The sequence below is a fragment of the Gavia stellata genome, chromosome 2, assembly GCF_030936135.1.
Source record: "Gavia stellata isolate bGavSte3 chromosome 2, bGavSte3.hap2, whole genome shotgun sequence".
In the NCBI taxonomy this organism is placed as follows: domain Eukaryota; kingdom Metazoa; phylum Chordata; class Aves; order Gaviiformes; family Gaviidae; genus Gavia; species Gavia stellata.
Window position 1 is genome coordinate 10981414 of NC_082595.1, and position 26006 is coordinate 11007419.

General features: G+C 43.6%; 1 protein-coding gene and 1 long non-coding RNA gene across 5 annotated transcripts in view; both read left to right on the forward strand.

Moving 5' to 3' along the window:
- The first annotated feature begins 266 nt into the window (after positions 1–266).
- Positions 267–11237, forward strand: LOC132320800 (uncharacterized). Of its 4 annotated transcripts, none has more exons than XR_009484597.1 (6): positions 267–293; positions 4938–5009; positions 5430–5517; positions 5675–5715; positions 6475–6533; positions 9766–11237. It is a non-coding gene; the product is annotated as an uncharacterized LOC132320800 (long non-coding RNA). The 4 variants fall into 4 exon arrangements; XR_009484595.1 differs by lacking the exon at positions 267–293 and adding an exon at positions 772–875; XR_009484601.1 differs by lacking the exon at positions 267–293 and adding an exon at positions 772–875 and having other exon boundaries at positions 5452–5517.
- A 5004-nt stretch (positions 11238–16241) lies between these two features.
- KCNH1 (potassium voltage-gated channel subfamily H member 1) overlaps positions 16242–26006 on the forward strand; it is a 186391-nt gene continuing 176626 nt past the window's right edge. Inside the window, exon 1 of the mRNA XM_059833561.1 lies at positions 16242–16314. Within this exon, the coding sequence (XP_059689544.1) occupies positions 16242–16314 (73 nt within the window). The remainder of the gene's footprint in view (positions 16315–26006) is intronic.

Here is a 26006-nt window from a genome sequence, read left to right on the forward strand (position 1 = left end):
GCACCTCCTCCCCCCTCACACCGCCCCCCCTCCCCCGGCGCCGCGCAGCCCCCGGGAATCCCTCCGCGCCGGCCCGGCCGGATCTAGCCGAGGGGGCGGGGATACCGGCAGAGCTTCGGAGGCGCGGCGGAAGGATTCCGCCCGCCCCGACGTCGGGGGGCCTCGCCGCCCCTCCGCGGGGCTCCCCCGGCGGGCGGGGGCGGAGGGGAGAGGGGACTATTTCCCCCGGCGGCGCAGGGATCCCGGCGGGGAGGGGTGGTGCGGTGCGGCTGCTGGTGGCGCTACGGCCCGCGGTGAGGGGCCGCTGCGGCCGCAGCCAGGGGGCTGCGTGGGAGAGGAGGGCGCGCGGGTGGGGGGCCCGGCTGTGGGGCAGCGTCCGGGTGAGGCCGGGGCGGCGGAGGAAGGCCTGAGAGGAGCGGCCGCCGGCGGGGCCGGAGGGCGGTCACCGTGGGGGTGGGACTGGGGCTGGGCCCGGGCCCCGCCTGTGAAAGCCGGTGCCGGCGGTGGCCGGGGGCCGGCGCGGTCTGCAGCCTCCTCCGTTGGGCAGCGCTGCCGGCGGGGCTGCCTTCGTAGCCACAGCTTTTGGGAACCGGGGTCAAATCGGGTTGAGGGGATTGAGGGCACGGCGAAGCCGGCAGCAGAAACGGGCAGCATGGCAGGTAGTTCCAGGTGCCGTGAAGCCTGTGTGAAATGGTGCTGATTTTTCTTTCTAAATGCGCAAAAGAATTTATTTATTTATTTATTTAACGTCATTCCAGTGTGTTACCAAGTGCTCAGGTGCCACCATCCAGTTCGTGTCAAAATATCCAGGTCGTAAGAGGAGGAAAAAAAAAAAGGCTGAGACTGGCTCCAGATAGAGGCTGAATTACAGTATGGTAACAGTCTTGGTACTTAATCTGGACATGCGTTAGTCTGGTTTGTTTCTCTGCAAATGCATTTAATGTTGTGGCTATACTTTATGTGTTAAAGGTATTTTTAATGATGCAGTGATAACTTGGCAGTCTGATTGCCTGATGTGGGGAAAAAAGTATAAACAACTGTTAAAGTTACGTTTGCTATATATTGTAGTCAAGGCTTATGTTCCAACTAAGACAGTCTGACACAATCCACTATACTTGGTCGCATCTCAGCCATTCTTCCCAAACTTTGTCCAGGCGGCCGTCTGCCCCAAGTTGGTTGGTTGATTGATTGAAGAGTGCTAGCTAGAATGGTACAGTGGCTTTCTTACAGTGAGATTAAGGAAAGAGGACTACTTGTGTCCCTCCTTGTGACTACTAAGTGTCCCTAGTGCTTTACAGTAGGATTGTAACATGAGGTAGTTTGTTGTGTTTGCAGGGCGCTGTTGTTTGATACTTGTCTTGAAATCAGCCCAATATGGTAAAGTTCTACATTTTTGAAAAATCTCTGATTTACATGTGCTTCCTAGAATATGGTGGAAAAATATTGTCAAGATTCTTCCTGCTCTGGGAATATTTTACTCTTTGAAGAACTGTTTTTGTGAAAGCTTTTGGCAGCTGACCATCAAAAGTGGGAGAAAACAAGCTCTGACTCCTCTATGCTTGCTCTTATCTCTCTCCAAGAGTTGGAAAAAAAGACTAGTAAGGAGAGTGTAGAAGCAAAGGTGGTTGACTACCTGCAAGTGCCTCAACAATCGAGGAAAAAGAAGCTGTAATGCAATCTCACATTTTAATGTACACAAAAGAATTCACATAAGAGAAAGCACTCACAAATACCAGAACCACCGGAAAATCTTCAACCAACATTTGCACTTTTTAGATGCAAAATCAATAAGAAAACTTGCAGGAAATTAGGCTTTGTTATTTTAGTTCTCATAAAACAGTACTTGAGGCTTTTTAGCTTTATTTTCGAAGGATGTGAGGTTTGGGCATACGTGCAGCATTATGGCTGCATATATCTGTCAGTTCTCTTAACTGGTAAAGCCACTGGAAATTTTAATAAGCTATTACAGCTTTCAGGAGTGCTAAGTTGTTAAGGTGCTAAGTGTTGTGAAGGTAATCACCTGAAAGGAAGAAAGATTCCTTGTCAGTAAGACTGGGAGGAGAATTGTCTTAAGAGCTTGCCCCTTTTTGTTTCTGGTATTTGCGTGGCTACTGTTAAAACTGCATTTCAGAGGATACATTAAAAAAGCACATGTTCACTAAGTCAAGCACTTAAATAATAGCAAATGCGTGTAGTGAGTTTTTTTTCCCCATGCAATCTCAAAGTTAGCTTGCCTTGGAATATGCCTTCTCTTGTATGGAAATCTTCCTTTTTTAATTTTTTTTTTTCTTTTTTTCCCTCTCCATAATTCTTCTGTCATATTCAGTATCTGGGTGCTCCTGGATTAAATGTTGTATGCTAAAGTAAACTGTATGTGAGATTGGTCCTGCATTTGTTGTAGACACTACATATGAGGAACTGGCTTAGACTAATATTACCACGTATATCCTTATTCTTAATCTTTCTTTCTAAACGTAAGCCGTAGAGGACAGCAATGTAACCAATGCATGCAGAAGGTATGACTTGGGCCAGTCTAAAGAGTCTTTTCATGAGCCTGCAAGTTTTTCATTCTTGGAGGTTATGCATTTCTTCTTAAAACTTACTTCCCAGAGTCATAGTTTGGGGGGGAAAGGTTGTGTTTGGGCAGGAGAGGAGGGATTGCTGGACTGCAAAGTGGATTGCAACAGAGAGGAAAGGAATTAAGGAATGGAGAGGTTGCAAACAAGGAAGGTGAAGCAGTTCTTGCTTCTAACGGTTGCTAGAATGTTTCAGTAGAAATAGATGCTCAAAGGGAAACAGCTTTTGCTATCCATGAATTAACTGAGCTTCAAACCCACATGGCTTCTGAGGTTGCTCCACGCAGGTTTGAGGCCTCTTGCAATCATTTTTGTTGGAGCAGGTTCTTGGAATTCACTGCTTAAAATCAGGCTTTTAGACTGTGGACTCCTGCAATTCATTATTATTACCTTGCAGTGGCGGATAATGATAGTAGTGAGCTCTGGGAAAGCAAAGACTGTTTATTCAGAAGAAAATAATTTCTTAAAATGCTAAATGGTTTCACATGCCTACATTTCTGTAGAATCTTTTAGACTGGAAAAGATTCTTAAGATCATTGAGTCCAACTGTTAACCTAACACTGCCAAGTCCATCACTAAACCATGTCCCTAAGTGCCACATCCACACGTCTTTCAAATACCTCCAGGAATGGTGACTCAACCACTTCCCTGGGCAGCCTGTTCCAATGCTTGACAACCCTTTCAGGGAAGAAATTTTTCCTTCTATCCAATCTGAACCTCCCCTGGCACAACCTGAGGCTGTTTCCTCTCATCCTGTCACTTGTTACCTGGGAAGAGAGACCAACACCCACCTGGCTACAACTGCCTTTCAGGTAGTTGTAGAGAGCGATAAGGTCTCCCCTGAGCCTCCTTTTCTCCAGGCTAAACAACACCAGTTCCCTCAGCTGTTCCTCATGGGACTTGTTCTCTAGATCCTTCACCAGCTTCATTGCTCTTCTTTGGACGTGCTCCAGCACCTCGATATCTTTCTTGTACGTTATGTCCATCTCGCCTAAGAGATGTCTAGCTCATGAAGAGTACTGCAGATCACATGCTTGGCATTTTTGTTTTATGGTGACAGTTCTACTCTTTCAGGTTTTTTTGGAAAGAGCATTTTGACAGTTCCCTGGCTTGGGAATGTCCTTTATACCATTTAAAATCTGTGTCTTTTTAGATCTTTTTAGAAGCAGGTCACATTAATTTGTGATGCTTCTTCAGAAAAATCACGAATGTATAACACGTGTTGTGTGAAACACAGAGAAAATGGGATGACCGTGAGGGTGAGATTTATTAGTTCTTTCAGACTGGTGGTTGTTGCTCTGTTCATGCAATGTTCTCAAATTTTTGCAAAGACTCCATGGTGTAGTGGAACCAGTGGAAGATGATGGAAGCCATGGGGTTTCTACAGCTCTGGAAAATCAGGCCATCGATCTCAATCTGGGCACTTACGACTATTTCTGAGTTCTAGTATTAATGTTTTATTGAGGCAGAAATCAGTAAAAATTTGTTCTATAACTGGTCAGTGAAATGCAACAGTAAAACATTCGCTAACTGACTTGCTGCTGTTAATATCCCCCAGCTGAGATTTGAGATTTTTTTTTTGTTTGCTTTATTTTTGTAGTGCTGTCTTCCAGTTATAGGCTTCAAGAGCTATCTGCTCTCCAAATCTGGATGGAATTTAGTTAGCACTACAGAGTATAGACTGTCTGTATAAGGACAGTCAGTAACTTATTCTTGGGAAATGGAGAAAATCATGTTGCAGTTTCTTTGAGAAGTCTGATGACTTCAGCAGTTGTAAATGCTTTTCTGTATTTAAATACCTGCCACCAGCTGATCATATGATACTCTTCTGAAACTTTTGCCAAAATTTGAGACTTCGGCTGTGGGTGTTAGCGGTTGATATGTTGAATGAAGCTGGGAATGTTAGGACTTGGCACTCTGTTAAAAATAGTATTTTGAAATGGTTTGTTGCACTGTAGGAAGGCTTATCGAAGAACTAGCGTAATGGGTTAGTACTAACATCCATCTTGTTCAGTACTTTGATCCTGGCAGTTACGAACAGCAAAGTCTACAGAGGAACTTACTTTGGGGCAGATGCCATAATCTCCGTTCTCTCTTGGCAAGAAGCCTATTCTTGGTCTTCTAAGACGACTTGTTGAAGCTCTGAAGTGTAAAGCTTAGTATCTTTTGGGGAAAAAAAAAATGTAATTTCAGTTCCTCTAGATGTGTTATGAAAATATCTGTTCCACCTTTAAGTATTTGTAGATTCTTGTTTCAGTGACTTTCTATAGCAGTGAGTTCCACTGACACTGTATGATGGGGTTTTTTTTCCTTTTAAAGGAAAAATGAAAAATTTTCCAAATACCCTCTTTTTCTTGACAGGAGGAACAGGTGTTCCTGATCAGCCCTTTCAGTCTCATTATTTCATTTCTCTACAGATAACCTAAATATCAGGTAAGCTGTACCGTTTACAGAAAGTAAAGACAGTTCTGTGTCCAGTTGATTATCCTGACACACTGTGGGAAAAGCCTGAGTTTAGCTGGCTTAATCTTATGTTACCTAACTCAGGACAATAGGTCTTTTCACAAAGTCAGTTTACAGACATCATTTATATTTTTCCATACTCTCTTCAAAGTAAATTTTGGTAACAGATAGCAGTATGTCTTTGAATCAGAACACTGGCATTTGGTATTGTCAGTGAAGATTCTCAGTCCGTGTATGAATAGCTCGTGTATGTGGTTGAAATGGCAGCATCTCTGTACAAATAATATGGGTTTAGGCCAGTTGTTTCTCACAGGAAAAAAAAAAAGTCATTGTAATTGTTTTGGTAAGCTAGTGTGCTTTTACTTTGCCCTGTCTTGCTTTTGCATACAGTTACCTGAACTACTTTTCACAGGACTGTTGAGTGAAAAGCAGATCTCACCTAACTGATACTTAAACCTGTTGGACTTCCGTAAGAAATGTAATTTTACTTCTCTTGCATGGCATCTGGATTTTTTGTGGGGTTTTTTGTTTGCTTAGTTTTTGGGTTTTATTTAAATGCAAAGCAAAACAAGTGCTTTGATTTCATGCATTTAGTGAAATGTGCGCTAAACCCATGCTTTATTCTTTCTTGTCAGGTTGTCCGTTGCTGTTGTACCTGAAGAGGTGACCATTTGCTGTGAGTTAATGATGTTTATGCTCCCTCCTATTTTTTTCTCCCCTTTTCCTTCTTTGAAGTAACATTACAACAGGAACATACTGTGCAAGATTTTCTCCTTGCAGTTAACAATAACAAACACTCATTTCCTTGAGAGAAATGTCCTTTAACACATATCAGAGTAAAAAAAAATTATGCTCTGGTATGTTACTATGTTATGAGCCTAATCCTGAAAAAGAGATAACCTTGCCCCAAACAGCTTACTGTTTAATGAGGATCCATTCAGTGTCTGTAACCAACATTAGGAAAACCAAGGGAGAATAAGGGAAGCATCAGTAATATGTTAATGTGAACAAACCGGATAAAATTACTGTAATCCTGTACTACCCATCCATTTAAGATGCAGTGTCATTGTAGGGGTAATCTTGAGGGATTTGAAAGAACCAAAGGTAGTAGTGTTAAGAACTTCATTTGAGGAAAATGACGTATCTTTGCATGTGAAAAAAAAGTATAGAGAGTGGTGTAGTAACAAGTAGTGGCAGCTTGTTTTGCTGTATGTCTTGGGCCTTGGACTGTAATAACATTTCATGCTACAGCATACTGGCACCTCCTGCTAAATTTTGTTCTCCATATCTTATCCTACCTGGCTTCTTGTGGTTTAAGGGCAGGGGGTGGGGAGCATAAAGTGGAAAATAACACTGACTCTGTATGACCAAATGAAGGTTCCTGAGGTATTAACACGAGTTTGTATTTTTGTTTTCCATCTCATGGTTTCTATAGAAAAGTATACACTATTTCTTAGAAATCCCAGTGTTACGGAGCTATGCTGGATTTTGGAGGTCAGTGTGGCTGGACTGTGTAGGTACCAAAGCATTATTGCTATTCAAGTATCATATCTTTTCCTACTGTAACTATTGTTTGGCTGTGTATTGGGTCTGGCTGGATGCCAGGTGCCCACCAAAGCTGCTCTATCAATCCCCTTCTTAGCTGGACAGGGGAGAGAAAATAGAATGGAAGGCTCGTGGGTCAAGATAAGGACAGGGAGAGATCATTCAGCGATTACTGTCAGGCACAAAACAGACTTGACTTGGGGAAATGAGTATATTTTATTACCAGTCAAATCAGAGTAGGATAATGAGAAATAAACCCAAATCTTAAAACACCTTCCCCCCCACCGCCCTTCTTCCTGGGCTTAACTTCGCTGCCGAGTTCTCTACTTCCTCCCGGCCAGCCGTGCATGAGGATGAGGAATGGGGGTTGTGGTCAGTTCATCACATGGTGTTTCTGCTGCTTCTTCCTCCTCAGGGGGGGGACTCCTCACACTCTTCCCCTGCTCCAGCATGGGGTCCCTCCCATGGGAGATAGTCCTCCATGAACTTCTCCAATGTGAGTCCTTCCCATGGGCTACAGTTCTTCATGAACTGCTCCAGCGTGGGTCCCTTCCATGGGGCACAGCCCTTCAGGAACAGACTGTTACAGCGTGGGTCTTCTGGGGGGTCACAAGTCCTGCCAGCAAACCTGCTTCAGTGTGGGCTTCTCTCCCCACGGGTCCACGGGTCCTGCCAGGACCTTGCTCCAGCGTGGGCTTCCCACGGGGTCACAGCCTCCTTCGGGCATCCACCTGCTCCGGCGTGGGGTCCTCCACAGGCTGCAGGTGGATATCTGCTCCACTGTGGACCTCCATGGGCTGCAGGGGCACAGCCTGCCTCACCACGGTCTTCACCACGGGCTGCAGGGGAATCTCTGCTCAGGCGCCTGGAGCACCTGCTCCCCCTCCTTCTTCACTGACCTTGGTGTCTGCAGAGTTGTTCCTCTTACATATTCTCACTCGTCTCTTCAGCTGCAGTTGCGCAAGTTTTTTTTTCCCCCCTTCTTAAATCTCTTATCCCAGAAGTGCTACCACCATCGCTGATTGGCTCAGCCTTGGCCAGCGTCGGGTCCATCTTAGAGCCACCTGGCATTGGCTCTATCAGACATAGGGGAAGCTTCTAGCAGCTTCTCACAGAAGCCACCCTGCAGCCCCCCTGCTACCAAAACCTTGCCACGCAAACCCAATACAGGCTGATGTGATGATCCACAGTTCAGGTATACAGTTTAGGACAGATCAGCGAGAGGTTCCACTTTGAGAATATCTATAACATGGAGTTGCAAGCATACAATTGTTAATTAATTTTTCTGAAATGTGTAAGGTTTATTTTTCCCACATGGAAATTGTTGTTATAATACCATTTCACTGCATTTTTGTAGGAGTACAAATGGTTCTCTTAAGTGTATTCTGTCAATAAAAAAAACCAAAACCCAACAACAAACAAATCAATATGGCTGCGTCTGGCTCTTCAGGTTGTATTATATAATGCTTTCAGGAATGATGATTCTCTCTTGTCCTGTCTGAGGCAGATAAAACTACATAAATATAAAACTGAAATCCAGAATCTTACATTTGAAGGTACGGTATGAAGATAAGGCTCCGGGGGGACCTTATAGCAGCCTTCCAGTACCTGAAGGGGGCCTACAAGAAAGCTGGAGAGGGACTTTTTACAAGGGCATGTAGTGATAGGACAAGGGGTGATGGCTGTAAACTGAGAGAGGGTAGATTTAGACTAGATAAAAGGAAGATACTCTTTGCCGTTAGGGTGGCGAGGCACTGGAAGAGCTTGCCCAGAGACATTGTGGATGCCCCAACCCTGGAAGTGTTCAAGGCCAGGTTGGACAGTGCTTTGAGCTACGTGGTCTAGTGGAAGGTGTTCCTGCCCATGGCAGGGGGGTTGGAACTAGATGATCTTTAAGGTCCCTTCCAACCCAACCATTCTATGAATACATAAAGGATCAGTCTACACTAGGAAAATCCTCCTTGGGAAGATTCAGTACTTCACAGTATTTCTGTTGGAGTGTTTGTTAAACCAAGAGGAAAACCAAAACCTCATGCTTATATAACTTCAGGGTGAAAAATGCTGGATACCACTAGGACCTTGCTATCATTGGTTTCCACAATAGGTTTTAGAAAAATACCCACTTCAAATTCACTCTCAACCAATGTATTAAATACTCTTATGCTGGAGGTGAGGTTTTTACTTGCTCATATATAGTTCACTACCTTTCATCTAAATTACATCCATTTAAATGAAGGTGGCTTTTATCCTCAGTTTAAGGGTCTAACTAATTAAAACTTGAAATATGTTATAGCCTGGGAGCCTATTATGAGGTCCATTTGTGTTAGGCATCTTGTGTTCTGAAAAACCAAAGAGATGATCCAGGTTTCAGAATTGCACACTGAGCCCACTGCTTGAGATCCACTCCCTACAGATACTGTAGAACTGCCAAAGGCATCTTAGATAGACGATGCTTCTGCTGATGTTTCATGTATAAACATTCACTGCTAGTAAGCATGTGCCCCAGCCTAACCGCTCATTCCCTAACTTCACTTTCCTTTGTGCCATACACTGTATTTTGGTTAGGTAGCTGGAGAGAGGTTTGGATATTACGGTGCATCTTTTTTACAGAATGTCCTGATATTTCACTGTACTGTGTGACTCTACACAGAAGCTTTCATATCAATTAACTCGTAGCAGTCTTTGCTTCACAATAATCAATGAAAGCACAAGGAATCCTGTTCTATTTGTTTAAAAACTTTGAATTTCATAGAGCATCTATATTCATGACTGAACATCTGTAAAATGTGAGCTCTTTATGAACATTGTACCTGGCAGTGCCTGAGCTGAATATGTTGTAAAAAAATTAACTGAAGTTAGAAAAGGCATAGAAAAAACACAGCAGGTGTCCAAGTGTTTGCAAAAATCAATAGCCCATCAGACTTTAGGGTCGTGTGATATTAGTCACTAGGACTAGATACGAGTCCAGTGCCGATAAAGGCCCTGGGAAAAATGTTACTAAGATATGATCACACTTAGAAAATTAGGAATTTTTCTCAGTGCAACTGCAGAAGATAACAGTAAGAGATTAGTTAGAATGAGAAAATTGGTAATCACTATATTTACATTTTAAATTTAAAAAAGTGGCAGTACTAAGCTAGTTACAATGTTGTGGGTTGTTTTTTTTTGTCTTTCTTTCCAGATTTGTGCTCCTGAGTTGTTGGCTACTTCTGCATATCCCTCCCATTGTCAAAGAATGCAACAAAGTCCTGTCTAGAAAGCAAATACTGCCAGTAATCCAGCCTGTTGACAGGAAGATCAGTAAGTGGGAAACACATGATGAAATGTTAAGCTTAGTAAAACTTTGAAATCAAGTGAGAAGAGTTTGTTTTGCTTTTTTTTCTTCCCTGTTGTAGGGGTTTTTTTGGAGGGGGAGTTGGTTTCTGTGTGTTGACAAATCTTCTAAAATTGAAATTGTACAAGCAGATTTGGTCAGTAAGGTTGTGAGGTAAGAGATCAACTTTATAAAATACGTAACTCCAAAGCAGGAATTCTGGGCACATTTAAGGCAAAAGCTATGAAATACAAGCTCAGTGCAAGAAACTTACTGTGTGAGGTATATTTTTATACTGGGTACTTTTTGAGGTGCATTTCTTGGAGAGACTACTGTAAAAGAGGCAGTAGCAGTGTCTTTACCACTGTCAGCCTCTCAGGTAGGATGTTTCTGTCCAAAGAACAAGCAATGAGATTTTTAGGATTGTTCTGCTTTTTAAATTAAACTACAGAGTTTAGGCTACATATTATAATTTGGGGAGTCTGAATCCATATTATTTAGGAATTCTTTGTATTACTACATTGCTGGAAACTGCTGTATAGTAGAATCCAAGGTTTGTTCAGAAAGCTAATTGAGTGGTTTAGATCAAGGGCAGTAGCTAAAAGGGGATGTTTTAGGGCCAAAGTAGGAAAAAAAGAGATGGAAGACCTGATAGCTAGCGCAAGCATATTTCTAACTAGGAGTTATTTTTCTGAATCTGGGACCGAAACAGCTAGTTTTTGGTTTTATTCTTTGTACAGCATATTATGAAAATGTAGGATTAAAATTAGCTTTTTTATAATGTTAAATCAGGGACTACTGGACCACAGTTGAGAGGAAAAAAAGCAGTCAGTAACTTAACACAGTAATACAGCCTGCAGTGCTCCTTGCTACTTAACAAAAAACTATTGCCCAGAACTATGGGTTCCTAGGCTTATTGTGGACAGGGCATGCAAATAAAAATGTTTATTACAATTACTTAGTGGGTGCCCCTGCATTCTGTTAGAATTCAAGCAAGCTGCCCCCAAGTTCCTTCATTTTGCCTTGTTCTTTATTGACCCAGACACAGGAAAAACAAAGCCAACTGAAGTACACAATAAAAACATTAATAAAATCCTACCACACCTGGATCCAAAGAAACTGTTGTTAATTTCTTTTCCTCTTCTGGATAGTAACACTTCAGTGCGTCACTGCCTCTGCTGTGAGGCTGGGAGAGACCATGGGCAGGGCAGGACAGGGTTGAGCCGAGAGGCTTGGGTAGAGACACCTGCAGTGAGGAGAATGGTGATAGTAGCTGGTGTCCTAATTGGGATGTGTGGGGATGTTTTTTGTGTTGAGTTGCAGTTTTTTTGTTCCCCCCCCCCCCCCCCCCCCCCCAAATCTGGGAGGACAGCATGCCATCTCCTGTTAAAAGAAATGGAGATGGACATGCTGTCCAAATGGTGAAAATTTTTCTATGCCCCTTTGAGCTGTTCTAAGAAGGAACAGTTCTTCCCTCTTAGCCCACACTCCAAATGTTAGATGTATAAATAAAAAACTGGCTGTGTACTCTCTCATCAGTTTCATTTTGTGATTTTTTTTTTCTTCCATTCAGAATGTAGGATTTTTTAGTTATTTTTCCATATTTGTTACCCATAAAAAGTCTGGAGGAAATTCAGTTAATTCCAAAATTGGAAAAGTGTCCATATTTATTTTTTGACAAATTTGTTATGTCTATTTGGGAATACTAACATTCCTTAATTCTTAGGTCTACAGTTTGCTGTGTAACTGGGTATTTCTTTGAGTTAAACGTTTTGTTTAATTTTAGACTGCAGAAATAATTGGACCATTAGGAACCTCAGGCTGAATTTTGCCAATGTCTGGAGCGTTTTGGTTAAAATGAGTTGCAGAAATAAATTGAACAGTTTCAGTAAGATGCACAGATGTTTTCCCAAATTCTTTCCTTTTGATAGATATGCATGTACTTGTTAAACTATGGAATCACCTTAGTTTTAAGGTCTGACTTTTGTTTCTCATTGCTTTTTCCGTAAGATAACAAATAATGTTAATCACAGGCAACTAAGTATTCATGTATGTGTGTATGTAGATTGAGGCCTTAGCCTGCAAACTTTTGGGGGTAAGAATAATAAATGCTTTATTGATTTTAATGTAAAAAAAAAAAAAAAAAAAAATTATAATTGTTTTTCTGTCTTAGTTTGAATTCAGAATTTCCTTTTTTTGTTTAGTGTCTGTATGACAGACTAACTTGTGCATTACCTACTGTAATTTAAGCCTATCAATTAATGTATTTTATTTTGACAGTTTAGCAAAAGCCATATGGTAGTATACAAATGGAACTAAATTTAAAGGTTGAATGTTCTTTTTATTTTCAGGTTTGGTGGTAGTTTGTTACAACTTTGCATTGTTGTAATTATGGTTTTTGACAGTTTATTTTTTACAAAGAACTTATTTTATGAAGAACAAAAAGGCAACAAAAGTGTGCAAAACAGTAGGAATAAAAAAGGCCTTGAATAAAAACAGTGCTTTTCAATATAAATTAATTAAATTTTGAGCATATGAGACTTCACTAACCACTGTGTTTCTTTACTGATTTGGTGCTGCAAAAGTGAAACGGCAAGTCCCAAAGAACTGACAGTCTTAACAGCAAAAGTCTTGCGCAGCTTTGGAAGAACTGGGTTTGTTCAGACTGAAAGGCAGTGAGAGCAGACAGAGGAGCATTATAGCAACTCTTCACGCATTTGAAAACTTGCAAAAGGGTTGGTGATTTTTGTGTCGGCTGAAGAAAGAGCTTTTACTAGCTTTAAAGACCAGATGACTTGGCAGTAATTTAGGAAAAGCTTTCTTACACGATTTGTTAGATGTTGGAACAGATTACCTAGAGACATTGTATGGCTGACTAAGGGGAAGTTTTTAAAGGAAGTTAGAGGAGTATCTCTCAGGAGTGAGCCTTGTGACGAGGTGGAAGAAATGAGCTCTGTCCTGTTCCAACATTTTTGTTTCATAGATGCCATGGGGTTTAGGGACATTCCCACAAATTAGTGCCTGGAACTAATGTTTTTATTGATGATAGAATTTTCAATATGTTTGTATGTACCAACACTGGAAGTTTACTCCATGTTAGTAAAGGGGTTGGCACAAATACAGGCTGCTGCCAAAAAGGGAGGTGTCTCAACTGCCTTTCTTCATTCACCACCAGTGCTGGGTTTCTTTTCAGGCTGGTTTTCAGTTCAAGTGGGGTGGCAAATATACACAGCTTAGATGAAGGCAAATCTGTCCTTTTTGCAGCAACAGCTGCTCAAAGTGACTGTGGAGCAGTAGCTTAAGGCTCTGCAGCCAAGGGACGGTCACGTACTGGGGTACTACAAGTCCTGACCTAGGGCCTTTTTCAGGAAAAAACAACAGGCTGAAAGAGCAGTGTAATAAAATACAGCTGAATGTCCTCTATAGCAAACTATGACCTTTTATATTAGCCTTAAGTGGAAGTGTTAGGTATTAAGTTCTGTCGAGTAGGCTTTAGCAAACAAGCAAATTAAGCAATTCCTGTTTTCAACTTTCAAAAAAAATGACAGCTGGAGTGAGGTAACCATCTAATAATGAAGTCAGACAGTGTATGTGCGCTGCTTCAAGTGAGGGTTTGCTTCCAGCTTTGTATCATTTGCAAAATTTATCAGTAATGGCAAGAAAATGAGTATAGAATTCAAAATAATCACAGTAAAACATTAACACAGTGTCCCTCTGTGCTAGTGGTGAAAAACTCGTACCACCAGCAGGGATCATATTTTGCAATCATATTGCAAAATTATAAATTTTGCATTTATAATTTGCAAAATATTTTGCATATTTTGCATATGGATGCATATTTCCATCATATTTAGGGGAAAACGTCTAAAGGAGCTTGAAGATAAAGGAGAAATCTTCCATTTGCTGTAATGTTGTATGCATTTGCAATGTTACGAGATAGATGTAAACCCCATTCTAGCTAAAATGGTACCTTTGACATGGAACTTGTGGGACTAAGCATGGTGCTCTGAAAAATTAGATAATCAGAGCTACATAATCAGAGACTGGACCACACAATGCAACACAAACTGCAGCCAGCCCACACTTCATGGAGTTTCAGAAAAAATACAGCTTTTCTTTCTTATGCTGTGTCCCCTTGCTCCCACTTCTGTGTACTTGCTGATTCAGTTTAAAATCTTTTTTTCTTTAAAGGCCTCAAAGTTTCTGTGCTGTATGCCAGCTGCCAGATGTCTCCAAGTCATAGATATTCCTGCAGAGCGTGGCAGAAGCTAAGATAGCATGCACTTACCTAGCCCTCTGGCACAGTGGCTTAGAGGAATAATGAAACAGTCTGCCAGATCCCAGTTTTTCAAAACCTCACTCTTGGTTGTTAGCAGTTGTGTAAATTCGGTGTCAAAGGTTACAGTTACAATTTTTCTGGGGAAATTGCCAGAGTTTAAGATCTCTTCAGGTTTGGCCTGTGCTGCTGAAGCTAGCAGGAACTATGTAACCTGGGGTCTTCATATGTACAGTTGTTGGGGATAGATTTAGATGTGTAAAGACTCAAATAAATGCTTCCATGGGATTTTTCAATATCCAACAACTTTTCAGGGAGAATTAGTAGCTTCTTTGCAACTTCAGGCGCTTGGTTTTTCTCTCCTAACCTGTCTCTCTTTGGCAGCAAATCCAGGGATGGCCAGCATACAGTTCATGACCAGTTTAAAAGTGGCTTCCGTGGCACAGCTACTTCATATGCCTGGCAGCAGGGCTGGGCCATTCTGGGGTTCTAGGAGTCACCCAGGTCTCCGGCTGTGTGAGGGGCTGCTGACACTAGGACACTCTGGGACTCGATCGGTAGCTCCTGCTGCAACAAAGTTGTCACCTGCCTCCACCCCTCAACTCTTCACAGCACGTAGTGTGTGTCTGGTCGCTTAAAAATGCTGTGGTAGGCAGCGGGTCGGCGACAGGAAGATTGGGCTTCTGTGGCAGCACGTGCGTAGAGTCAGCATTCGGTCACAACCGCGGGCCACGCTGCGTGGCTCAATCGGACCGTGCCTGTGGCCGCGCTGGAGCCAGCTGTGGCTCCTGGCTGTGCTGTGGCCCTGGCTCAAGCATTACCTGCGAGAGAGCTAGCTGGGCAGTGCCAAAATGCGGGGGGAGCAGTGCTAACGCTTAAAAAGCCTGAGTGACATGGACCATCGTCTTTGCTGTGCTGTATTTGCTCCTGTTGTGAGAAATAGCTTTTCCCCACACACGTCATTGTGGAAACACACTCGTGTCTTGAATACGCCCTGAGATGCGGAGCCTGAAGGTGCTGCACTTAACGAGGCATTACAGCAAGTAAATGCCAGTGCCAGCAAGAAAATCTGCCTTTTGAGTTGATCTGAGTATTTTCCATTTACTGATAGATTGGTAAGGGGGAAAGAACACAGTCTTGTAATCCCTGAATGAAAAAACATTGCAAATCAAATATTTCAGAGAGTTTAAGACCTGTCAAAGGTTGTGTTTAAGTAGTTTATCTCCCCGCTTCCACTGAGCTGTTAAGCAGTTTGACCAGGTAATACTAAGCAGCAATCGCGACAGGAGAGCGTGAAACGCGGTGCGGGGTGACAGCGGCCAGCGCCCGCAGCCAGCCGGGGGGCTGAGAGCGAAGCCCTCCGTGTTCGGCGGCGGCGTCCCACCTGAGGCGGGAGGCGGCGGCATCTCCCGGGAGGCGGCGGTACCTCCCGCCGAGCTGCCGCCATGGGTTTGTGAGTGGTTTCAAAGCACTTGCAGTTCCTCAGCCCCCGGGGCGCAGCGGGGGGGGGCCGAGCCCCGCCGCAGCCGCAGCCACCCCCGCCCCCGGGCGGGTGACGAGGGCGCCGCGGGGCGCCGTCTGCCCCCTGACGGGCAGAGCCCTCGCAGGCTCCGCGGCCGTTGGGGAGCCGGCCCCTCGCCCGCCCCACCCTAGCGTTTCCCGCTGAGGCGCAGCCGTGAGCGGTGCCGGTGGCGGCGGGCGGCTCCGAGCTCCCGGGGCGGGCGGGCTCCGGGGCCCCCACGGGCGCCCGGGCGGCTCGGCCGGCCGCCCCTCAGCGAGCGCCGGCGCCGCGCCGCCCCCAGACGATGGCGCTGTAGCACCGGCCTTGCGGCGGGGCGGCGCGGCGCAGCGGCGCCCGGCAGGGGGCGCTGCGGGGAGGTCCGGCGGCGGCGCGGCGGCGGCCGCGGGGCTGCGGTGCGCGGGAGGCGGCGGGAGGGCTGATGCCGCACAGCCGTGCCGGTCCCGGCGGAGGCATGAGGCGCGCGGGGCGGGTGGGGAGCGGCGCGGCAGAGCGCGGGTCGGCGCGGCCTTGAGCGAAGCCTCCGCGCCGCGCTCCCGCAGAGCGACTATGGCCGGGGGAAGGCGAGGGCTGGTGGCGCCTCAGAACACGTTTCTGGAGAACATCGTGCGAAGGTCTAACGGTAAGGGGGGACCGGGGAGGCGCCGCCGCCCGCGTCCCGGGCTGAGGGCGAGCTCTCACCGGGGCGAGGCAGCCTGCCGCTTCCTCGGCGGGGGCAGCCCCGGGCGGAGGGGCGTGCAGCCCCGGCCGCTCCCAGGCGGTTCCGCCGAAGCGGCGCACCCAGGTGCCGGGGCCGAGGCCGGTGCCACCGGCCGGCTGCGCTGCCCAAGTCCTGCGGAGACCGCCCCCCCCAACCCCGGCCCGGGCAGCGGGGCGGCCGCTTCCCGGCGGGGCTCCGGCTGCAGGTGCGCCGGCACGGCGGGGCGCCCGGGGAGAGCCGCCGGCCGGGCTGTGCCCGGTGCGGGGCGAGGTCCGCGCCCGCGGGGCGAGCCGGGGGCAGCGCCGGAGCCTGACCCGGCACGGGGGGCGAGGCGGGTCGGGCCGCCGGAGGGGTCCGGCGCTCGGCGGGGGCTGCGGCTGCGGGGGCACGGCGGCTCCGGCCGCGGAGGCGGTGCGGGGGTTGAAGGTGGTCTCGGGGGGGAAGGCCGGTGCTGGGGGATCGGCGGGGGCTGCCTGTCCGAGTTGGAAGGGAAGATTTGTCCTAAGTGAGGAGAGAGTTTGCCATTTTGAGGGCTGAGGGTAGATAATGTTTTTTCCTAGTGCACTGTAACCAGGTCTTTCTCTTGGAAAACTGTGGGGTGGAAAATGCCTCGAATTTCACAATTGCATGCAAATATGCATTAATGTTATCCAGATTCTTTCACTTAGGGACTTACCAAAAGCTGCTCCCTCAGTAAGCCTGCGACCCTGCAAGCGTTTATGTATTTGTTTAAACCGAGGCATGTGCCTTTTTTCTGAAGCTCCGAGCCCAAGTTCTGCCATTTTTAATGCTTCCATTGACTTCAGTAGGGTTACTTAAGGGATTCAGAACTTGTAGTATGATTGAGAATATGCAGGATCAAGCTCCTTTTGAAGACAAGACGAGTTAATTAAAATATAATCAGTTTGTTCTGACAAGACAAAGGCAATTAATACTCTAGATAAGCAGCTAAAAACTCAAATTATCCAAAGAATGATTTTCTTTTTTTTTTTTTTTCAATTAGGTGATATTATTGGAGAATAGCCTTTGATAAGACCATATTTTCACATAAAATTGGAAGGTTCTTCTTACAGGTTGTTTCTCTCTGCAACTTTCCTGTAGAATGGAAGGGGTTGGAAGCTGCATTCCTGAAAAAAATACCCGCCATTTGTACAGTGAATCTTGCCCTCTTTTTTTTTTTTTTTTAAAAAAAAATGACATGTTACATTTCATCACATTCAGGCTGCTTCTCTAATCTTCCAACACCAGTTATTGAAGGCTTTTGTCAAAACTGTCTTGACTTTGTAGATTATTTTCTTAACTAAAACCCAATTTTCTCTTTCGACTTTCAGTGCCAAAACCATGATGCAGTAAATCAGTTGAGGTTTGGAGATGGGGGGGGGAGTCATGCAGCAGAAGCTATGCTCTGTTTCGTCCTCTCTTCCCCCATTATATTAAGAAGGTGTCATAACAGAGCGTGGTGCTAGACAGCACAGGTAAAATGATAGCACTCCATTTCCAAATGCTCAGCAAGTCCTGAGGACTGTAATCAATACAAGTTTTTAGATTAAGCCTGGTAGGAAATGATGCACAGTTCAGACATATTAGGAGAAGCTTAAGGAAGTGACTCAGGTTTAGAAGCCCGTTTCTTCTGTAATGTGCCTTCTAGTTTTTGCTGGACCCAGTCCAGCTTTGGTATAAATGTGATGCTGTCACACACCGATGCTGTCACACACCAATGCTGTATGAATGAGTTCTAATGTGGGACCATCAGCCTCTTCTAACCTCCGTCTCTTTCAGGAGACAAGGATAGTCTCCTTCTTCTCCTCGTCAGGCAGGGCTGTGCACAGCCTGGCTGTGCTCAGGGCGCTGGCTGTGCTGGCCAGCGTGGGGGCACTATGGAAACATGCCCATTCCTTGTTGCCTGTCTTGTCTTGGCCTGCCTACTTGGCCTTTGAGATGATTTGGGATGCCCACAGGATGAGTGCGTAAATGGGCCCATAAAGCTTGAGGTTTGGCTCCCTCTTCTTGGTTTCATTCGATTGGGTAGTAATGTGACCCACAATGAAACTATCTAGGCCATTTGGGATTTGCCAAATAAACCTTGGGCTTGTTGGCAAACTGTATTTGCTGGCACATGCAAGCAAGTTAAGTAGTGCCAACAGATATTGAGTTGATACACATATAGGAATGTTCCTAGTTTCGGGAGGATTCCCTTTGAAAGGAGAGGAATTTGGTCATAGAACAGGAATAAATACTGAATAAGTGCTTCACTTAAAGGTACTTGTATATGACATGCATGCACAGCCACAGGTAAACTGACGAAAACACATTTGTGCTGTGTGTTCTATTTTGGGGCAGGGGGTGTTAACTCAGTGAAAGAGGCCGTATGGCAATAACAAAGTAATTGGCATGCAACCTCTTTTGGAAGCATTGCTCTAAGGACAGCACTAATTATACTTTCTTTTACCAGTAGTTTAACAAATAATTCTTTGGACAGCCTTTCATATTAGATGTGGGACTGGTAAGCTGATGCGCCTTCAATGGCTAAAGGTAATAGCAATGTACGTAAGCATGCAAGTTCAGGGTTTTTCTGTTAGGGTTAGTATTTTGTTCATGTTTATATCTCAGCACCTGCAGCAAGACCCACCTCAAACTCCACTGGTCTGAATCGTCTCCTTTACAGTTATTAGGGACGAGAGCTTCTTCTTAGCTTGCAAATCCACTGAGACAGGTTCTCATGCACAAAATGCCAGGCAAAAGAACTATGCTAGGGTTAGAAGCTGCACAGTATTTTCTGTCAACATGGTGGAGTAAAGAAGGAATTGAGAATTTCTCAGCCCATCCTGGGATGGGATGGCCTTATGGTAGCACACAGAGAAAGGAATAGATAAAGTGTCATCCACCTAGACCTGTGGACCTCATCTGGTCCTCTGTGATTTCTTCTCCCAAGAAGACATTTGGATGAAGTGTGAACGTAAGGCTCTTTCCTCTTTGAAATGAGACACACCATAATCTTGCTTGTTTTGTATTTAACGTTTAAAAGCTGTGTTTCTATAATAGTCATGTAGAGCTAGAAAAATAAATGTTGGCTGTAGTGCTTGGTTGACAAAAATTTGTTTGAATCATTGAAATATTTAAAGACTGGAACACCCAATGGGACAGAAAATGAGCCCATGCTGTAAAACAGTGCAGTATGTAAAGAATCACTAGCCCCTGATGGTTACTGCTAATGTGATATTAATGTTTTTCTTGGGTAACTTAATATACCCACAGTATACAAGCACTATAACAATAACAGTTATAATCTTGGTTCATGGCCAAGGCACCCAATTGAAACGGTGCAGTATGTTATAGAGAATACTGATTCTTCGTGATATTCCAATGCTTTATCAATAACTGGAAGTAAAAATACTTTTCAGTTTATGTAAATGCCAGATAGATTCTGAAGTCCTTCCTTGGTCAAAATTCTCACTGAGGTACGTGATAATTGTGCATGTGCAAGGATGGCAAAAGCAAGCCTTGTGTTTATACGGCTTCGGAATGTCAGTGGAAGTCACAGATGCTTTTCTGATTTATTGACAAAACAAGGAGACTGGAAGAAGAGGAGGTTAGAGGGCATAAGGCTTGTGTGAGTTTAGTCTTGCTTTCACTAAATCCCCTGGGAATACCCTAAGGAGATTGTCAAGTACGGAAGCAAACCTGCACCCTTTGATGGAGAATGCAGCAAGTTCCCTGTAGAGGGAAAGAAAAAGCACCTTCAGACACAAATCCTGAGAATGACAGACATTTCCATGATTCATGGCATTATTTCCATTGGAGACTATAAAGTCCCAGTACTATAAACATTCTGCAACCTGGGCATGCTAACCTTGTACCATTGCCTGAGACCTAGGAGAGAAATTAACTTTATTATAAACAGCTCTGAAACTGAAAAACCTGTTTTTGTGTTCAGCCAGAGAGAAATGCAAAGGAAACTAACAGAGAATGAAGAACTAAACTGAGTCTTATTTTCATACTTTTGCACTTGAATAAAATGTTCATTTAATGAAATGTTTGCAAAGGATCCTTAACCTGACAGTGCTGTGTCTGCTGCAACCTGGCCCTGCCTGCTTTCTCTTCAAAACCTAAAGCAGTGCGCAGGATGGTATGGAGACGCAGATCTGGCTGCAGCTAAAGCGATTTGAGTTCAGAAGCAGTATAGGCATGCTTCCCCAAAGGTAGGGTTTACTATCTTAAGTGTTGTGGGTCTAATTGCTTTCAGACTACTGAGCTGTTATGTTTGTAGGGATTATGTGTATGAACAAGACAAGCTCTGCATCACTCTTCTGTATGTGATGTGCCAAGGGTAGTCAGGTCCTGGGCATCACTGGGGTGCCTCATACTACTGCAACATTTGCGGTAAATACCATCAGTCATCAAGAAAATATTTTCATACTGAGAACAAGACTGCTTTTGTTGAAATGAGCAAGCACATTTTTGGGGTGGAGTATACTTTTCTGTTTCCTTTTGATAGCATATGTTTCGTTTCCTGACAATTCATAGATTTCCATAATTTTCAATGACTCCTCAAGCAACACTGGGTGAAATTCGTTATTTGCAGAGGACCAGCTCAGAAGCATTGTGCTGCAGGTGAATTACATCCTAGTGTGATCTAGTGAGGTTCTATTGAATAGAGAAATGCATTTTAGTGACTGTTTTAGATGTGAAAGTACTGAAAAGGACAGAGTTAACTGTGCACAGGGAAGAGCAATATTGAGGTATTCCTTATGAGGTGCAGTGTCTGTGTTAAGCTATCCTACTTCTTAAAGCTCCCACCTGGGCTGACTTGGAAGGCTATAGCAGATATGCAGGAGGTTTTCTGCTCCATGCTGCCAGTTTAAAGTTTCTTCCACCTTCCAGACTTCAGTGGATTAATTTCAGCATAAAAACCCCAATGTAATGTAATAGAGGGGTCTGGCCTGGAGAATCCTTCCCTTGCCTTGCATGGAAGGCTCTTTGCCAGTGTCACACCTCACGGAAAGTGCATGGAAGACTGCTGGATCGGTAATAAGATGGTGCTATATGTATAGAGTGTCTTTAGCCAAAGATTTTGTTTCTCTTGCCATTACTATGGCTTGCCCTATGCAAGGCAAAGTGAATGTTATCCTCTACAAATCGGGCACCCAGTGGTTGAACTTGAGTCTGTAGCCTTTTGTATCTAATCCTGCAAGACTCAGTTTATTAAAGATTTCCTGTAAAATCACTTTTGGCTGAGTAAAGTCCATGAGTGTACTAAGTCTGTCTGTTGGCACTGATTAGAACAAGACATTAGCCATGAAAGCAGCAGACCTTCAAAAACCACAAGGGGACAACTTGTAGGTTCCGTGTTAAGGGCATTTTCCCAAACTGAGAATGAAACAAAGGAAAGGTTTTGTTTCTTCTTGATCTTCCTTCTTCTCTAAGTTAACAACTGTGGAGACGCTTTTATTTTCATCCATGTTTTTCATATAACTGGTCAGTATATCAAAATATCTATTCACTATTAATTTTTTTTTTCTCAGTATCACTTGAGTTGAATATAAAATGTTTTTTTGCTGGCTTTTACTAGGCCAGAAGCTTCTAGTTTTGTGTGTGCATCTTTATGCATTTAGAAAGGTATGACCTGATTTCCTTAAAATTACTTTTATAGATAGTAAGAAAAAAAAGTACAGCACAGAGATCATAGATAATGTGTTTTAAAATTAATGTTCTGAAAGCTCAAGAAGTTCTACTGTGATAATTCAACATATCAATCCATTTCTGCATTAACTCCTAGAACAAGATTGTAAACCAAATCTTAATGAAACCCATTCATTGGAGAATTTGTTAATGCATTTTTGTAACTCATATAGCTAAAAGTGAGCGGGGACTTAGGTCTTGTCAAATGCTTTAAGGCTTTTGATGGCTGTAGCTATAATCAGTAAATCAAATGGCTTTTTTTAAACTGATGGAAGACCCATATAATTGATGCAACTAAAACATTTCTTTTAAGATCAGATTGGGGGGGAAACCCTGACCAATTAAATGGTGAAGTCTCACTGCTAAACAGTATTTTTGTCCTTTATTAAGGATGGTGCAATGTATGACTCTTACAACTGATGAACTTCCTAATTTCTGAAAATTATCTCATGCTAATGTCACATTTGTCTAAATGTCTTGTCTTTTTTTTTTTTTTTTAATTTCTCGGTATGAACAGTACTTCAGGGATAGGCGAAGAATGATGCTTTGCCTAAAATACATATGACAGCACTTTCCATTTCGGCTATTCTTGTTCCATTATTCTGCACTAATTTTTTTTTATTTTTTAAAAATACAGATAATCATAAAGATTTTACAGCTACTAGTGTTGGAAGGATGTATTCTTTTCAATTGAAACTTTTCTCATGGTAGAGGCCTGCTGTGAAATATTTGCTATAACAATGAAAATAACAAATGTTAAGATGGAACCAGTAGTTTTTATCTATACTGCTGGCTGAAATTAGCATTCATTTTCTGTAATGATTCAGACTGAGTCACTTGAAGTTGTCGTTTTAGTTAGTGTCTCTTTTGTTATTTGTGGTAAGTATGATGAAATAAATTTTTTAATAATTCTTTTCAGCCTGTACTTGCACTATGCTCTGGAGTACACATGACAGTGTAAGTCATGTTTGAATAAAGCAAGAAATACCTGCATTTAGTGGATTGTGTTCATGCTGTAGCAGCCAAGGAGCTTTTAAATCCATTTTTCTTTCTGTAAAATAAATAGTTATATAAAACGTTTATAAAATATGTAAGCCCAAATGAACCTATCTATAGGGTTTTATAATTGGTTGTTTTGTATTAGAGTGAGGCTACAGCTTAAAATAATTTGGTCTTGATATTAAGGATGTACAATTTTGAGGCCACTGTATCATTATTCTATAGAGAGATCAAGTTGTTCAATGGGATATTTAAACATTGACGCACTTCCACTCTAGGAATGAATACAAGGAGATCCTGAGTGGGTGTGTGTATCCATGTAACACCATTGACTTCTACAGGAGAATGTGAGTGGAAGAGCAGAATTTTTTCTTATTACTTTTATTCTACTATGTGAATAGTCTTTTGGTCCTTTGAGCAGCTCTGTAGTTGCTTTGAATACAGTTACAGTACTTCTCTTAAGATGCAAATTTGGTTGGTTCCTGTGTCTTTCCTTCCTGCAGCCCGAGCCTTGAATCCCATGTATGCAAAGAAAGAATTGAATAGATGCTTGAAATTCAGTTTGACTTATTTGTACTGATATAGGGCCATATTTTGATCTCAGAACTTACATTTGAACAATGTAACTAATCAATGTGACTAAAAGCTTCTGTTCTACTTTTTAAAAGCTAAGGCCAACCATGAGCAAAAATTCATACATGCCTATCCTTTGCAAATTGCAAAAGCATAATATGAGCTGTGTGACTGTAGCAATTTTTGACAGGGCTACTTATAAACAACCTTCTATTTCCATGCATTGTGCCCCTTACCAAAAATGAAACCATCTCTTTTTTCCCTATATCCAAATGATGCTACCTGTGATGCAAAGTCACAAGTTCGTAAATACCAGAATTGTTTAGAAACTCTTCTGTCCCTTGTACTTAAGGTCTGTGATACAGTCTTTAATCATATGACAGTTGCGCATTTCTTACGCTGGCTGTGACATAGCACCTATGTTGCTTTATGCCCAGCTAATGTAACAGTAGCTAAGGAGGCTGTATTCCCACCCCTATCCCCAGTGACCACAGGTAGGGTAAGAAACCTGTTTACTAAGCAGTTCTTTTAGTTCTGCTGTAGTAGTGGTTTGTACTTTGTAATGCTAGAGGTCTAGGTTTGCTCCACTGAAGATCCATAGGAGGAGTTTGAGACATGATAAAAAAAGACATGCTGGTATCAATAACCAGGGTTATGTCCTCACCCAATATGATGAAGGCTGTGGTCTGGAATGAGAAGGGCAATTTCTGTTCTGTTGGAGACTGATGTGAGAATTAGCAAGTTTGGTGAAGAGCAGATCTTCTCACCATGATGAGCCTGATTCTCCTTTCACTGAGAGGGGAATAAATTAGGAGCAAATCTTTTGAGTTTTGTATTTGTGTGATGACTGTGGGAAAATATATTAATGTATTTAAATGACATTTGTGCACTGCGCCAACCTGAGCACACTTGTGGGGGGCTTTGACGGACCTGCATACACATCTGAAAGCGCACTGGGCACCAGCCTCTGTTGTTACCACAGCCTGCACTACAACTCACTGAGTGGAGGTTTCCTCTCGGTTGCCTCTGTGTGCTTCCTCTGTGCAGGCAGCAATGTGGGAATGTGTCTAGCAACGTTGCGGGAGCACATCTGGCTACTGGTCTCTGAACAGTGTGTCCTGGAAGAGGGCCCATGTGTCACTGAAGGGACAGGGAAGGCAGAACTTGTGTGCTGGCCTCTGGAAGGAAGTGGGGGGCTCAGCTTTGCAAGGTCAACCTTACAGGAGAGGCTGGGATGCTATGGGCGCAAATGTGCAGCAGGGCAGGGGAATGGCAGGGAGGAAGCATCTCAGTAACTTGCTCCATGCTCTTGCAAGGAGGTGACCTCTCCTCAGTCAGCTAGTCCTGGTCAGATACGTGTCTGTGAGGTGGTTCTTGTCCTCAGGCATTTTGGGGGTTTGAGCTCATGGTCAGTTTGGGTTAAAGCACTATATGTAACAACAAGATTCAGTAGATAACAGTAGTTTTGGTGAAGCTGGGTGTTCCAGAGACTTGCTATTGCTGTTGTTAAAGGGTCGCTGTTATTTGGAAAGATTCTTCTCTGATGGTGTATTTTGTGAGTGGAGGAAGGTACTGGTTTCAGTGACTGAGCAAAATCCATTCTTACATTTTTGAAGGAGTTAAAATGTTTTTCTTGTTGCTTTAAAGCAGCCATGTCTAGTTTAAAGTGATAATCCAAAACGGGTCTGACATTTGAGTGTGCGAAGGCTGACATGTGGATATACTGCAGTGAACAGAACTGACTTGTGGAAAATGCAGGCTAGAAAATATGAAGTGAGGCATTTCACAAAGTAACCAGCGCCGCAGACTCTCATCACAGGGGCCCACCCTACTTATGCAAGTAACTGTGCTGCCTTTGAGATGATACAGTTCTTAGTTGTGTTTCTGCAGCATGATGTGCTCTGTCCTATGCTTCTACGCATTTCTATGCCTCCCAATGGTCTTGCTCAGGTTGTGCCAAATGCAGCACAAGCCAGAAGCCCAGGTCTTCTTTCATATGAGCCTACCCTTTCCAGTTCCTAACTCAGTTCTTCTTGGAGCTGATAAGAAAGACCAATGATCCTTACACCTTCTCCTTGGGCCAGGCAATACCACTAACCCAATTGACATTGTGATAGAAATTGATTTCCTGGTAAGGGAGTCCTTTGAGTCCTTTCAAAGAGGTGCTTCAAGTCACTAAATAGTTTCAGTACTGCAGCTATCACATGTACATTTTAACCCCTGTTCTTGAAGAGAATTTAGCAATGGATTTCTTCATGGTCTTCCTCTGACCAACTCCTTTCCTGGCCTTGTTGACCCACTTGTGAGTCCCCAAGAGGCTTTGTCCTGAGATGCTCAAAGAGTTCACTAGAGCATCCCTCATT